A 17059-nucleotide genomic window follows, 5' to 3' on the forward strand; every position below is an offset into this window, starting at 1 on the left:
GGCAAACTATTCAAATTTTTTGAACCAGGAAATGACAGAGCCATTTCTGCATAGTGCATCTTTAATTCTTAATCTTAATGATGATGATAACAACAATATACATGTACTTTAAAGTTTACTGTAATTAAATTCAGTCTATGGCTTGGTGTTGGAATGCAGATTATTCATCTTCAAACTGAAATATTACCAGAGCTATCACCAGAATCCCAATAAAATAGTGGGACTAGGGCTATCACTGCAGTATCTTTATCTATATAGGGCAGCAATTTACATACATAAAGAGGCCTTGTAAACAAATCTGAAAACAGTGCAGTGTGCTGGCTGAGCCCATTGTCTATCTACTGGCACCTGTGGCGGTTCACTGTATGCTCAAAAGGGCTGGAAAATAGACAGTGTGTCTGTTTGCACCTCAGTGGAGGCATTTGAATCTGATTAGAAAAAAAACACTGATCTCAACTCCATCCCTGAGACTAAGCAGAAGAACAATCAAATCCCTTTGAAGTAAGGCTACAGCTAAATAACAATTACAGACCCCTACACTATAAAAAACACTGTTTGGAAATAGTGATTATTTTGCATTAAATGTATTCCCTTGTGTTTTCTTGTTGAAATAGGTTATGTGTGTTTTATTGATCAATGTATCCACACAATTATGGTAGCAATGCAAATAAAGTGATGTGAAATATTGTGATGTGAATATTCTGCCATGTTCCTCGCAACCCAACATGTTAGTGTGAATTACATACATTGGACAAAGCTGAGGCAAGATGCAATGGTGATATGATAGTGTGTTTCTAGAGTGAAAGTGTAATATAAAAGTATTAATTCTAAATCATGCATTGTCTGCTTTGAGTCGCAAAATATATTACGCGAGTGCAAGGTCAGCTGCTGTATAGGAGAGTCACCAAATGAATCTCTTAAGCCCAGTCACCCAGGATGGGATGTCTAAGAACAGTGTGAAAGGCTCAGCTTGGTCACACCTTCTCCATGCATCTTGTAGAGCAGCTTAAACTCACTGGGCAGCTGGTGGGTCTCCTGCCACTTGGTGGTGAACTTGGTTCCTTTCTTGTCGTAGTAGTGGTAGGGCAGCTCCTTGCCTGTGTTGGGATCCCAGCCGAAGGGCCAGAAGCCATACAGATGGATCTCCTCACACATGGCCGAGGCCAGAGTGTACATGAGGATACCAGTGCTCAGTCGCTTGAGAGACAGGTTCTTGGTCTTCCAATATCTGTGGGAAAAAAGTAAACACAATAAAAACAATTATGTGTAAGCTATGGAAAATGAATTGTTCGACAGAACATCTACACTCTAAAAGATGCGGGGTTAAAAACAACCCAATTTGGGGGTTTTTGTAACCCAGTGCTGGGTAAATAATGGACAGAACACACTCTGGGTTATTTTGATCCAGACAGTTGGGTTGCATGAATAACCCAACATGTTGGGATTAACTAAAACATGGGTTAATGTAACCATCAATTGGGTTTTATTCACTTTCATGCTGGGTTGATCCAGGTTATTTTCAGGAGGTGTGGCTGTTACAGGCTTTAGTTTTCCCATTAATATTTTGTTAGTCAGTATAGTATGCATTACACCTGTGCTGGTTTGTCATCTTGTTAGTGAGAAGGTGATTCACCTGTGCTGGTCCAGGTGATATTTTAGAGTAGCTGGCCCAGTGCTCCAGTTGTCTTGAGAGATGTGGAGGATTAACACTTTTTGTTGGCTCTCCCTGTTTTCTTCTTGGTCTACTTCCTACCTTTAAGTTTGGTGTGGGTTTTTATTTGGTTCACCTGTTCTTAATCAAATTTAGTGGACGCTCATGGTGGGTGTCTTTTAGGTCCCAGTTGTTGTTGCTAGTCAACTTTCAGTGGACACCTCCATGAGGGTCTTTCAGAACCCCTCCTAAAACCCCACCTGTTTTGTTGTGGTCAGTGACTATTTGATAGTTCCCCCTTCTGTTTGGGTGACATTATTTGGTTTTCTTGCTGGGGAACATAACAAAATGGGGGCTTGTCCAGGATCTTCTTTCCCTTGAGTATTGTAGGCCCTTTCGACCAGAGTGCATAAAAGGATTGGGAAAGAAGTTAATATTCAGACCAGAGAGGCGTGTAGCTGCAGCTCACGTCCAAAGTGGTTCAAACTCTGAATATCAGCACAAAGTAGAGGGGAGAAGCTCACCTCCCGGACAATCACTGGTACAGCTGATTTGCTGTCCTAAGTAAAGTATCTAGAAAAGCGAATTTAAGTGGGACCATTCCACTACTCTTCTCAAATCACTGTAGTACGCTACTCTGATCCCCCAATGAGAACCATCTACACGGCTGGCTAGCCTATCTTCCAGAGCAAGTGGAAGCAGAGTGAGCTCGGTCGCTCTGTTCAGGACTACCCGACGCGTCGCCGGATTCCGGGCGACAGCAGAGGAGAGCGACAGTAGAAGAGATGAGTGAACGACATCTTTTGGACAATCAGAGCCTTACAAGCGTGCCGCAGTAAGAAGGCCTGGTTCTGACTGAGATAAATGGCAAACGAAGGCATTCACACGTAAATACATTCATGATTTCTTTCTCCAAATGGGCGGCGGTTCATGTGCAAAGTATATGATTACTGTGAGAGAAGTGACTCTCTCTCTCGCTTCCTCTCCATTTCCTTTGTGTCAAGCCACCATATGTTGTGTCAGTACGCTCGGGACCTGTTTGTAATGTGTTTAAGTGTGCATGTTTATCCTGTGTTACCATTTAGTTAGCTAGTAAATAAATAATTAAACCACTTTGTGTAGTAATGAATCATAAGTAAGGCTGGGGTTTTTGCAGATGCAGGAGGTTATGACTGTTCAGAATGACGATATGATATGAGGTTATGATTAATAGGTTGACTGTTTTATGGATGTGATCGGTAAAGACCTTTTAGAGTTTAATTCTGGAGATGGTAACTCTTTAAACAACTGCTCTCGTGGTGCCCCAAATTCCTAATTAGTTTATTGTTACATGATAACCATTAAACATAGTTAGTTGATTAGATAAATAAGTAATCAGATTAATGAAGGTAAAGTCACGACACCAGACTAGAACAAGAATGCCATTCAATTAAGTGATTAAGAGAGATGGATCTGGAAGTGCTCCGAATCCAATCAGGCTATCCTGCACACTCAACAGAGTTTGATCTTTGTCGGAACAGCCAACTTGTATCGCCTTTCAATGAAAAGGAGGTGGATGTATATTTTACTCTGTTTGAGCGGATTGCAACATCCCTAAAATTGTCGCGAGACATTTAGTCACTGCTCCTCCAAAGTGTTCTTGTGGGTAAAGTCAGAAAGTGTATTCCGCTTTATCTCTTGGGCAGAGTTTAGATTATGAAACTTTTAAAGCTGCTATCCTTCAGGCTTACGAGTTGGTCCCAGAGGCATACAGACAACAGTTCCGTAAATTACAAAAGACAGAATCACAAAGCCATGTTGAGTTAGCAAGGGAACAAGCATGTCTTTTTGATCAGTGTTGTGGTTCTCAAGATGTCAGGGACCTTGAGGATTTAAAGAAACTCATACTTCTCGAGCAATTCAAGAATTGGCTTCACGAAAGGGTTGCTACCTACACTTGTATTTGCATGAATGTTTAATATTACGATTTTTGTATTTTGAATTTCGCACTCTGCAATTTCACTGGATGTTGTCGTGGTGGAACGCTAGCGGCACACCTAGCCCAAAAGGTCCCATTAAGTCTCTGGTTGGAACTGGTGTATCTCCTAAACAAGATTTTGTATCAGATGTGTATGAGCCCTTTGTTTCAGACGGGTTTGTGTCTTTGCAGATGCTGTTAAGCAGCCAGTGAAGATACTGCGAGATACTGGGGCAGCCCAGTTCTTCATTTTGGAGGGTGTTATGCCTTTGTCTGACATGTCAGCAACTGTTACATTACCAGTCAAAGGTTTGGACACATCTACTCATTCAAAGTTTTTTGGGCTATTTGACCAAGAAGGAGAGTGATGGAGTACTGCATCAGATAATCTGACCTCCACAATCACCCGACATCAAACCAATTGAGATAGTTTGGGATGAGTTGGACCGCAGAGTGAAGGAAAAGCAGCCAGCATGTGCTCAGCATATGAGGGAACTCCTTCAAGACTGTTGGAAAAGCATTCCAGGTAAAGCTGGTTGAGAGAATGCCAAGAGTGTGCAAAAATGTCATCAAGGTAAAGGGTGTCTACTTTTTGAAGAATCTAAAATCGAAAATATTTTGATTTGTTTAACTCTTTTTAGGTTATTACATGATTCCTTATGTGTTATTTCATAGTTTTGATGTCTTCACTATTTTTCTATAAGGTCCCAATGTTGACAGTGCATGGCAGAGTAAATACCAACCCATGAGGTTGAAGGAATTGTCAGTAGAACTCTGAGACAGGATTGTGTCGATACACAGATCTGGGGAAGGGTACCAAGAACGCAGTGGCCTCCATCATTCTAAAATGGAAGAAGTTTGGAACCACCAAGACTCTTCCTAGAGCTGGCTGCCTGGGCAAACTGAGCTATCGGAGAGAAGGACCTTGGTCGGGAGGTGACCAAGAACCCAAGGTCACTCTGATAGAGATCCAGAGTTCCTCTGTGGAGATGGGAGAACCTTCCAGAAGGACAACCATCTCTGCAGCACTCCACCGATCAGGCCTTTATGGTAGAGTGGCAGTTGGAAGCCACTCCTCAGTAAGGCACATGACAGCTCGCTTGGAGTTTGTCAAAAGGCACCTAAAGGACTCTCCGACCATGAAAAAAAATTATGAAACCAAGATTGAACTCTTTGACCTGAATGCCAAGCATTACATCTGGAAGAAACCTGACACCATCCCTACGGTGAAGCATGGTGGTGGCAGCATCATAGTGTGGGGATTTTATTCAGAGGCAGGGACTGGGAGACTAGTCAGGATTGAGGGCAATAGTGAACAGAGCAAAGTACAGAGAGATCCTTGATGAAAACCTGCTCCTGAGCGCTCAGGACCTCAGACTGGGGCAACGGTTCACCTTCCAACAGGACAACGACCCTAACCCACACAGCCAAGACAATGCAGGAGTGGCTTCAGGACAAGTCTCTGACTGTTAAAGGTGCTTCAACAAAGTACTGAGTAAAGGGTCTGAATACTTATATAAATGTGATATTTTTTTTCTAAAAACCTGTTTTTGCTTTATTATTTTGGGGTATTGTGTGTAGGTAGATTGATGGGGGAAAAAATCTATTTAATAAATTTTACAATAAGGCAGTAACTTAACAAAATGTGGAAAAAATGAAGGGGTCTGAATACTTTCTGTTTCACTGTATATTTACCCCAAAAAAGTGGCTGTTCTGTCTGGCATTGAATTATTGACAGCCAGTAGACACAATGTTTATATTGGAGAAGGTGACGCATTTAAGTTGATCATGTTGTGAGATGGTAGTTATTTTCTGTTGGTTGAGAGCAAACTTGTCCAACAAACATATAGGATATATTTGTTGTCTTAAGGGGGAAGGTGTTACAGGCTTTGGTTTTTCCATTTATATTTTGAGGATGCATGCTAGCACATGGGGTGCACCAATTGGTGCCACCTTATTGTCATCTCGTTAGTGGGAGGTGTTTCACCTGTGCTGACCCAGGTGATATTTACGAGTGGCTGGCCCAGTGCTCCAGTTGTCTTGAGAGATGTAGAGAGTTAAAACAATCCTTAATCTGATCTTCCTAGTTTTCGTTTCGCTCCCATTTTTGTTTTGCTTACTGTCGTACTGTTTGGTGTGTTTTTTTTTGTTGTTTGCCTCTTCTTGGCCAAATTTAGTGGGCGGTCATGGTGGGTGTCTTTTAGGTCCCAGTTGTTGTTGCTTGTCAACTTTCAGTGGACACCCCCATGAGTGTCTTTCGGAACCCCTCCTAAAACCCCACCTGTTTCATTTTGGTTGTGGTCAGTGACTCTTTGTTAGTACTCCTCTTTGAGTGACATTATTTGGTTTTCTTGCTGGGGAACATAAAAGTGGCTTATTAGAGGCGTAGCAACATATGATGCTAAATGCATCATACCGGCTGTATTTTTTTATTTTGAAAGTTATATATCTTAACTTGATTGCTGACATACAACACATTTTGGGACTATATCAACAATGGACTAATGAAACAAATACCAAAATATGTTTTCCTGTAAGCCTTCTGTAAGCCTCATAAAAGCTTGAAAAGTGTTTAACCGTAACATCCGGTATAGAACAAATGAACAGGGATGACATTTACTATCACCGGTGGCCAAAAAACCCTACCGAAAAGCCACGCCCCTATTAATCCATACCTCTGTTGGGTTATATCTCAATAACCCAGCATCAACAACCCAACCTTGCTCTTTTTAAAGAACACAACTAAGTGACCCAATGCCTGCAATCCAGCATTTTAAAAAAAATGTACAGTTTGTAGTAACAATGGTGTCTGAAAGTGAGAACAAAACCACCCATGACTGCTCTGATGCCCAGAACTCTGGCACAAAACTCAGTCCCTTCCTTCTCCATACCTGTTGACATCCTGCATGATGTTTCCTGGCCAGGCCAGCTTGATCTTCAGCTGCCCCTTGTGCTCAACAAAGAAGTCCACCAGGGTCCGTGTGACGGTGGCCGAGGTGTGGAGGAAAAATGCAGGGATCCACAAAATGGCCCCCTCCAGCTTCTTCAGGTTGAGAAAGAAGTTGTTGCGGTCCTGGATGGTCAGCAGATTGTTGTAGTATCTCTCCAGGATGCTGGGGTTAAAAGTGGTGAGGTTGGTCTTCCGGCCCACATCCTTGTAGTAGGAGTCGGTAGGGGCAAAGTTGCAGCGGAAGATAAAGTCGGCGCTGTCGATCTCTGGCCCACAGTGACTGCCTGTCAGGATCCCACTGTTACCCACCACGGCACACACGTTGTAGTGTTTGTTCTGGATTGGCGAAGCATCAGGAAGCAGTGACTTCAGGTTGTTGTTTATGGAGAAGACATACTTGTGACTGGAGAAGTCGAAGTGCATCAGCTGGCCGACGCGTACACCGTTCTTGGTGAGGGAGAAGTTGTTGGCCACATCAATGTAATGGAAGATCTCTTTCCTGAAAGGTAGTTAACAGATAAAAATATCAGCTCATAGCTGCTGTTTCTACCAAATTTAGTTATGTAGCCAACTGCAAATGGCAAATAAACTGTAATGTTTTACTAAACACAAACAGTATTCCGTTAAACTGCTTTACAAACAATATAAAGGTTTCTACAGATTATTACAGAAATCCCACATAATCATAATACCTTTGCTGATAAAAGGCGGTCCTATTAAATTTCCATTTGGATGGTTTCCCTTGCAGCTCCTCATTCAGAGCATGGGTTAATGGGATGAAGGATGGGTCCAGGAAATTCAGGGCAAACTGGGACCTGAGAGGAAGAGAGTTTCACTTAGTAAAGACACTGTTGATATTGTCAGCATGTACTGTAAGCATTACATTGAGTGTCATAAGTATTCACCCCCTTGGATTTATTCACATTTTATTGTGTTACAAAGTGGGATTCAAATCAAATCACATTTATTTATATAGCCCTTCGTACATCAGCTGATATCTCAAAGTGCTGTACAGAAACCCAGCCTAAAACCCCAAACAGCAAGCAATGCAGGTGTAGAAGCACGGTGGCTAGGAAAAACTCCCTAGAAAGGCCAAAACCTAGGAAGAAACCTAGAGAGGAACCAGGCTATGTGGGGTGGCCAGTTCTCTTCTGGCTGTGCCGGGTGGAGATTATAACAGAACATGGCCAAGATGTTCAAATGTTCATAAATGACCAGCATGGTCGAATAATAATAAGGCAGAACAGTTGAAACTGGAGCAGCAGCACGGCCAGGTGGACTGGGGACAGCAAGGAGTCATCATGTCAGGTAGTCCTGGGGCATGGTCCTAGGACTTAAAGGTTGAGACCGAGTTTGCGTCTCTGACATGGGTAGGCAGACCGTTCCATAAAAATGGAGCTCTATAGGAGAAAGCCCTGCCTCCAGCTGTTTGCTTAGAAATTCTAGGGAATTTCTAATGGATTTAATTTGATTTTTTTGTGAACGATCTACACAAAATACACTGTAATATCAAAATGACAAAAAAATAAAAATGTCTTCAATTTGAAAATGTTATGAAAAATGAAACCTTGATTAGAAAAGCATTCACCCCCCACCAAACCAATATATGTTAGAAACACCTTTGGCACTGATTACAGCTGTGAGGCTTCTTGGGTAGATCTCTAAGAGCTTTGCACACCTGGATTGTGCAATATTTGCCCCTTATTCTTTTTATATTCTTCAAGCTCTTTCAAGGTGTTGGGGGTCATGACTAGACAGCAATTTTCAAGTCTTGCCATAGATTTTCAAGCAGATTTCAGTCAAAACTGTAACTTGGCCACTCAGGAACAGTCACTGTCTTCTTAGTAAGCAACTCCAGTGTAGATTTGGCCTGGTCAATGTCCTGCTGAAAGGTTCATTCCTCTCCTAGTGTCTGGTGTAAAGCAGACTGAAGCAGGTTTTGCAGTAGGAGACGTGCTTTGCCCAATCCCGTTTCTTTTTATGAAGGTAAGGAGGTAGATTTGCCCCAAACATAACCATTTGCATTTAGGCCAAAAATGTTATTCCTTTGCTGTGTTTTCTTGCAGTATAACTTTAGTGCTTTGTTGCATACAGAATGCATGTTTTTTATATTTGTATTAGTTATATTTACTGTATATTGTTATTTTCAATCATTCATACATTTAGGTCATTATTTTGGAGTTGCTACAATGTTGTTGATCCATCCTCAGTTTTCTCCCATCAGTCTGTAGCTCTGTAGCTGTTTTTCATGGTGACATCCCAGAGCAGTTTCCTTCCTGTCCTGCAGCTCAGTTCAGAATGATGACGTATGTTTGTTGTATCTGAGTGGTTTAATACACAGCTTAATTATTAACTTAACCATGCTCCTTGACCATGCTCCCTTGTCTTTGTAGTTGAATCTGTGCTCGAAATGCAATACCTGACTGAGGGACCTTAGAGAGGTTGCATGTATGGGGGACAGAGTAGTCATTCAAACATCATGTTATTTCACACAGAGTGAGTCCATGTAATTTATTTGTTAAGCCACGTTTTACTCCTGAACTCATTTAGGCATACCTAAAAAAAGGGGGTGAATACTTAAGCAACGACTAACATTAGCCTATATTAGTTAATGATTTTGTATTAATTTGGAAACATTTGTATAATTTTATTTTCACTTGGACAATATGGAGTCTTTTGTGTAGATCAATTACAAACCATTAAAATATTATCCATTTCAATCCCACTTCGTAAGGCAACGAAATATGAAGTAAAAAAATCTAAGGCGGGTGAATACTTATGGACATTCAATGATTCCACCGTTGAATTTTCATTAAAAAAAAATGTAATTGATGCTGGATTTGCATTAGATTAGGCAACAGCCGCGTGCAGAGAAATATTCTTTATTTCGATTATTTGTCCAAGCCCATTCAGTCCGTGCTATCCGGGATCAGTGGGACGTCCCTACCCCATTGAAGTTGACTTTAAACTGGTTAAGTTAAGGGTTAAGGTTAGGGTAGGGGTTAAGGGTTTAAGGTATGGACGTCCCAAGGATTCCAGATAGCACTGACCAAAGCCCCACGCATTCAGGCGTGGGGTTGTCACAATAGGCAAGATTCGTTCCCTCAGCACCTTGGACAGTTCTCTTGTTTGAAATCCGGCTCCTTGTCGAGCAACGATTTGTTGTCACATATGGCATTTTTTAACATTCAATGATTCTACAGTCGAATTTTCATTTTAAAAATGAAATGTAATTGATGCAGGGATTTGCATTAGATTAGGCTACTGTAGCGTGCAGCAGAATATTATTTATTTTGATTATTTATTAAGGCCCTGATGCAGTTAGCCATATTATGCCATAGCCTACAGAACAATGTGGACATAAACAATCATAAAGATTGTTAGGAACAAAATTGTCACGCATGCGCCTTGTCGGTGACATAAATCACATCTTATTTGACAATTTCAGGTGGTTTGAGTCATGTCAAAATAAAAAATTAGGAGTTTCAAGGTCTTGATTTAGCCTACTCACCGAAATCCTGCGTGGAACATTATCCGTGGTGGTCCTCCCATGTTGTCATATTTTGTGGAAGATAAGATGCTGTCCTTTCTAATGGACACATAACTTATTAAGGATAAAATGAGAAGAGCGACCATCAATATGACCAAACCCAGGGCGTTTGAGATGCGGACCATCTTGGAGCGTTTTCAGTCCTTGAAGAAAAGCGATTAAAATGTGCGAGCCTTCATCACCTCGATTCGAGATGCTGATTTTGGCTATACGTATTGGTATTATGATAAAAAATAAACATGTTTTCTCATGTAAAACGGACGGCAAATGTGCACTGCGGTTGAGAGGGCAGGATAGTCATTGAATGGCAGTCGGCTGCCTTGGCGATCCGTCTTCGTGCATTCTCATCATCCCTGCCTTGGTTTAGCGCTGAAATGCAATTTCTCTCCAGCCAGATTAATTCCATTAGGGCGATGCATCTGAAATTCACGTCAACGCATCAAACCAGCAAACATCTCACTGCTCTGTTACGCACCCTTTCCTCAGGAAATAATTTCACATATTTCGATGTGTTTGTTGAGCCCAGATGAAAAGAAGACCCTAAAAGTGTCATGGCTGTATTATAACTCTCTGGGGTTTACAGATGGGAGCAATTAATTTAGTGGTATGCATACCATCCAAGATTACTTGCTGACTGTATAGAATACTGCAGCACAAAATATTAAGCAAATGTGGAAGCCTGATCAGCATCGCAAGTAGTCCTGGCTTCCAGTCAGAGTTCCAATTCATCCCAAATGTGTTCGATGAGGTTGAGGTCACGGCTCTGTGCAGGCCAGTCAAGTTCTTCCACGCCGATCTCGACAAAACATTTCTGTATTGACCAAGCTTTGTGTACGGGCGCATTGTCATGCTGAAAGAGGAAAGGGCCTTCCCCAAACTGTTTCCACACAGTTGGAAGCACAGAATCATATAGAATGTCATTGCATGCTGTAGTGTTAAGATTTCCCTTCACTGGAACTAAGGGGCATTGCTCAAACCATGAAAAACAGCCCTTCCACCACCAAACTTCACAGTTGGCACTATGCATTTGGGCAGGTAGCGTGCTCCTGGCATCTGCCAAAATCAGATTAGTCTGTCAGACTGCCAGATGGGGCATCACTCCAGAGAATGCGTATCCACTGCTCCAGAGTCCAATGGCGTCAAGCTTTACATCACTTCAGCTGACACTTGGCATTGCTCATGGTGATCTAAGGCTTGCTTTCATGAAGCTCCAGAGGAAGTTATTGTGCTTACGTTGCTTCCAGAGGCAGTTTGGAACTCTGGAGTGAGTGTTGCAACCGAGGACAGACGATCTTTTCAGCATTCGGCGGTCCTGTTCTGTGAGCTTGTAGGACCAACCACATTGTGGCTGAGCCGTTGATGCTCCTAGACATTTCCACTTCACAATAGCAGCACTTACAGTTGACTGGGGCAGCTCTGGAGATTATGGAGATTGCATGGCTGTGTGCACAATTTTATACACCTGTCAGCAACAGGTGTGGCTGTAATAGCCAAATACACTAATTTGAAGGGGTGTTCGCATACTTTTGTATATGATTAATTCGTTAAACAAAATTAACAATAATAGGGAATACACAACAGGTTTAAAAATACTATTTTTTGGGGGGGTTATTGGTTCATTTCTAACAATATGTTGATATACAGTAACATAAGATGGCCTATTCACAAAGCATGATACAACTTTCTTAATTTTATGTACATTGTTATTTGTTTAAATATAAATATTTTGCACATGTACTGAATCTCAATAGACAACAATCACCATCATTCTCTAACACAATCACATTTACATACAAGTCACCATTCATAGAATACAGTATCATCCTGCATATAATCTTACAAACACATTACAATAGCATGGTGTATAGGACACTTTTACATGAATATTATTCTATAAAACAGGTAAAGTTTTGCACAAATGTACCAATATGTTGGGTATTTCCCATTGATTTAAACAGTCAGTGCACAGGTTTGACATCCTAGGAAGAAAATCATTACACCATTGTGCTTAATGTCACCTGGAATGTGTCAAATTTGGACATAGATTGACACCAGCAACATCTTTAAAAAGGCTTTCAAAGATCTTATTGCCAGTCAGCTGCCAAGATATTGCAATTTAAATCTCACTCAGATCTAAAATCATAACAAAAGTTTAAAAACAGCACATGGACTAACACAGGCACTTGATAGGGCCTGTTGTTCAGTATTTCCAGAATACATATGTATGTAGCAGAGGTGGTTTGTTGGACTACGCTCCCGTGATCAGTAACCTAGCTTTAGACAGGAAGACTTATGTCCACACCGAGGCTTTAGTGGAGAGGGCTATCCAGGCTCGCAGGCAACCCGAGTTTGATACCAGTCTGTCACACATACAGTATGCCAAGTGAAATAAACTATTTTGTCCTGAACCATGACTACAAGGAAGGGGAAACAGTACATTTAGGGAAAGTTACATTTAGCACCCTGGTTACACATAATCTCAATCACAAGTTTGAGCTCATCAAAAAAGAGGGAGTATCATTTTCTGCCCTGGTTGCGAAACTCTCCCTTTTCGTCGCTGCCAGGAGAGCTGCACGGGCTGTCCTCTTCACAGCTCATGTCCTCACAGGAATCCTCACTAAATATACACAGGGGAGAACACATGTCATCATTACTGTCTTCAAGCCACTGTTCCACTGATCTAATGTTATGTTTCTCTTCTTCCCTGAAACATCACAGCATTGCTGTACAATGTAGAAGTAATGTGGTGCATTATGTTACAGGTCAATAACGACCTAATAATAATACTAATAATAATAATAATAATACACACACAGTAGCTCTAGTGATATGAAATATTATTATACAGTAAAGTGCATTAAAGGGGCTGTTTGTTTACCTCTCACTTTCACCCCAGCTCCCCTCTGGAATGGTCTGCAGTTCACGGACACTGAAGTTATTAGCGTGCAAATTTTGGGCAGTTCGTCTGGACACGATCCACACCAGTTTTTTGTTGTCTGGTTTGTTACATTCACTTGAGCGGTACTCAGTCATGCATTTGGCCACAAGTCCCCTCCAGTAGAGTAACTCACTGTCAACAATCTGTGAAAGAAATAAGAAACATCTGAGGATGCTGACAGAAGACATAAATAGAATAGTCTTGGAAAATGTTGTCTCAATCAAGTCAGAAGGTGCTAGTTTTCATGTAGCATGTTTTAATTTGATGTCACTTGTTTAGTGGCAGGGTCAAGCTACTGTATAATGTCAGTCTCAGTGGGTCTTCGTATTATAAAAATATGATACCTGTCACTGGTCATGACACCATCATGTCATAGATCCTGAGGTCTGTAATTAAACTGTATAATACCTTTAGGTGCCTTTGGACATCTTGGACAATTTCCAACATGGCAAGAGACTGGAGGGCTTCAAACTCCTGACAAACGACAGACAGTGCCAGCACCGATGGCTGAAAAAATAAATAAACATATCGGTCCTGCAACTCAAAGTAAACATTCTTATAATTTAACAATTGTGTTGGCCTGAGAATAATTCTTACTTTTGCTTTAGAGAAAACAAGCTGACATAAGCAGGCCTATAGCTGGGCTTCCAGTCTCCCAATGCTTGGGATCTCCCTCCCTTAAAATAAAGGCAACCCTCATGTGAGCCTCATGTCAATTGATCATCAGAAGATCAACTTTACAGCTTCTAGCAATTGGAAAAATACTCACTGATGACATAATGCAAAAAGTTATCAATTAAGAAACAAAGCACTCACCTTTCTGATGTAAGTGATACGATGACAGCATGGTATAAGTGTAAAAAGGTTAAGGCTGTGACGGCTTTGAGCTCCAAATTTAGTTTTTCAGAGATTATCTTCTCCGTGCGGCTGAGGTCAGAAACAGTGAACTTGCTTTGGCTGATGCGGATGAGTTCATGGGTGGGTGAGATGTTACACTCATCCTCAACCATTTTGGCAGCAATATGGAGGCAGGAGACTCCAATGCAAGGCAGATGCTTAGGTTGGACCTGTGAACATACCATTATAGTGATACATAAGTCAGCATAAATGGGCTACTTCTGCTAAATTTTATTATATACTGAACAAAAATATAAACGCAACATATAAAGTCCCATGTTTCAGGAGCTGAAATAGTTTTCCATACTCACAAAAAGCTTATTTCACTCAGATTTGGTGCACAAATTTGTTTGCATCCCTGTTAGTGAGCATTTATCTTTTGCCAAGATAATCCATCCATCTGACAGCATATCAAGAAACTGATCAAACACCATGATAATTACACAGGTGTACCTTGTGTGGGGACAATGAAAGGCCACTCTAAAATGTTTTGTTTTGTTACTCAACACAAAGGGAGCGTGAAATTATTTAACCTTTATTTAACTAGGCAAGTCAGTTAAGAACAAATTATTATTTTACAATGAACGGCCTTCCCCGGCCAAACCCTCCCCTAACCAAGATGACGCTGGGCCAATTGTGTGCTGCCCTATGGGACTCTCGATCATGGCCGGTTGTGATAAAGCCCAGGAACAAACCAGGATCTGTAGTGATGCCTCTAGCACTGAGATGCAGTGCCTTAGACCACTGCGCCACCTGGGAGCCCCCCAGACTGAGCATGCTGATTGCAGGAATGTCCACCAGAGCTGTTCCCAGATAATTGAATGTTATTTTTCTACCATAAGCCATCTCCAACGTCATTTTGGAGAATTTGGCAGTACGTCCAAATAGCCTCACAACCGCAGACCACATGTATGGCGTTGTGTGAGCGACCAGGTTTGCTGATGTCAGCGTTGTGAACAGAGTGCCCCATGGTGGCGGCAGGGTATGGTATGGGTAGGCATAAGCTATGGACAACGAACACAATTGCATTTTATGGATGGCAATTTGAATTCACAGAGATACATTCATTCGCCGCCATCACCTCCTGTTTCAGCATGATACTGCATGTCCCCATGTCGCAAGGATCTGTACACAAATCCTGGAATCTGAAAATGTCCCAGTTCTTCCATGGCCTGCATACTCACCAGAGATGTCACACATTAAGCATGTTTGGGATGCTCTGGATTGACGTGTACAACAGTATGTTCCAGTTCCCGCCAATATCCAGCAACTTCACACAGCCATTGAAGAGGAATGGGACAACATTCCACAGGCCACAATTAACAGACTGATCAACTCTATGCGAACGAGGTGTGTCGAGCTGCATGAGGCAAATGGTGGTCACACCAGATACTGACTGGTTTTCTGATCCACACCCCTACTTTTTTTAAATATATTTTTTAAAGGTATCTGTGACCAACATATCTGTATTCCCAGTCATGTGAAATCCATAGAAAATAGTTGCCTAATTTATTTATTTTAATTGACTGCTTTCCGTAACTCAGTAAAATCTTTGAAATTGTTGCATATTGCGTTTATATTTTTGTTCAGTAAAATTAAACAAAGTAAAGTGCACACAAATTGACATAAGTTAAACAACAAACACAGGTATTAAACAATAAACAAAATGCATACAAAACGCTAATTCCGTAGAATATCCAGAATTACCATATCTCAACACAACAAGCATATCTTTAAGTCGATGTCCGCTTCCCCACTGAAATATTAATTAGCATAATACAAAATTCCCAATAAAAATCTGTCAGTTTAAGATAGAGATATAGATATGTTTTTTGCATTGGATGCGTCTCAATCCACCGCATCCACCGATGTCGCACTTCCGCCTCTGTGAAAAGTGACAGAGCTAGAGCAGTGTTTGTTAGACCATGAGACATCCCGAAAATCCGTCATCTCACAAAATCGTCTGTAGCGTCCAAGCGGTTTGGCGACTCCCACCACTGTCTTGGGACTCGTCTGAAGTCGGTACAGCCGATCTGCCAACTTCTGTCTGTAGCGTCCAAACAGTTTGGGCTACACACTAATATGACCCCTCTGTGGAAAGGTGAGACTCTCATACATGTTTTGCTCTATGACACCCAAAGGCCTCACAAGACTCATCTGAAGGTCCCCCAGTACTACTTGAAAAAAATGAATGGAAGTATATATGGAGACTGTTTAGAGCCAAAAATAAGGGGTTAAATACATGTATAAATGTAATTAAAAATCATGATCTTTCTTATATCTCCTTTTGACTTTTTGGGGGGGACTATCTGTTGTTCCATGTTGAATCTGTTTTCAATGCATTTGTATGGGTGAATAGCAGTAAGGTAATAACAAATAATACTTCAAGGGGTCTTACAATTCTAAATCAAATAGCTAAAAATGGTCCTTGGTATGACCTTCTTAAAACAATTCCATATAGCTTAGTAGAACACCCCCCCCCCCCCCCCCCAAGCTTAGACAGGGCTCAGCCTGTAATAGGTTAAAATACAGACCTTCATAATGGCTAAGAACCTATCCAGTAGATTGACAGCCAGAACAAATGTCTGGGTGCTGAAACCAAAGAAACTGGTCAGGCTCCACAAGTCTTCAACTTTGGCATTTCTGCATTTTGCAGAGACTCCATTGTGATTCTGAAAATGAATGGTAAATAACAAAACTTCAAAATAGAACATCAAGAAACTGAAAGGTAAGTACAGAAGGTGAGTATATGTAACTGGGTCAGCAATACCTACCTCTGCTGCAGACTCCATTATATTCAGGCCAGTTTTCCTAGGTAAAAAGTATGATTTGAGAAATGTTTGACTTCAGCTCTTTGACAAGCCAACATGTTTCATTGTCAAGATATTGAAGATCCCGCATCCTGAAAAAACACGTGATTAGCTAGATCCGAAAGAAATAACAAAAATGTTTCCCTCCGAGAAAGAGCCAATAAATGTAGACTGTCTTTACCCCACCCACAGGGTGTCAAGTATCATCGGTCAGCCACCAATATGCACATCACCCCGCTAGATAGCTAGCTATGACATAACAATATATGCCCAATACAGTCATCTTAAACACAAAAAGGCTAGCAT

General features: G+C 41.3%; 1 protein-coding gene and 1 pseudogene across 1 annotated transcript; both read right to left on the reverse strand.

Moving 5' to 3' along the window:
- Positions 1 to 945: 945 nt before the first annotated feature.
- LOC139411946 (alpha-N-acetylneuraminate alpha-2,8-sialyltransferase ST8SIA3-like) lies at positions 946 to 10233 on the reverse strand. Its single transcript, XM_071158710.1, has 4 exons — positions 10070 to 10233; positions 7251 to 7373; positions 6500 to 7057; positions 946 to 1228 (listed from the first exon to the last, which is right to left on the reverse strand). The coding sequence occupies exons 1-4, from the start codon at positions 10231 to 10233 to the stop codon at positions 946 to 948; spliced, it is 1128 nt and encodes a 375-aa protein (XP_071014811.1).
- A 2392-nt stretch (positions 10234 to 12625) lies between these two features.
- LOC139412319 (cyclin-G2-like) lies at positions 12626 to 16845 on the reverse strand (annotated as a pseudogene).
- Positions 16846 to 17059: the final 214 nt, after the last annotated feature.

This window comes from Oncorhynchus clarkii, chromosome 6, assembly GCF_045791955.1.
Source record: "Oncorhynchus clarkii lewisi isolate Uvic-CL-2024 chromosome 6, UVic_Ocla_1.0, whole genome shotgun sequence".
Lineage (NCBI taxonomy): Eukaryota > Metazoa > Chordata > Actinopteri > Salmoniformes > Salmonidae > Oncorhynchus > Oncorhynchus clarkii.

What these genes read in the sequence shown, in the direction of transcription:
- LOC139411946 (XM_071158710.1), bottom strand. Translation starts at nt 10,233, where the DNA reads ATGGTCCGCATCTCAAACGCCCTGGGTTTGGTCATATTGATGGTCGCT. An exon ending in ATGTTCCACGCAGGATTTCG is followed by an intron (nt 7,374 to 10,069) that starts GTGAGTAGGCTA and finishes TCTTCCTCTCAG; the next exon opens with GTCCCAGTTTGCCCTGAATT. An exon ending in ATCATGCAGGATGTCAACAG is followed by an intron (nt 1,229 to 6,499) that starts GTATGGAGAAGG and finishes TTTTTCCCACAG; the next exon opens with ATATTGGAAGACCAAGAACC.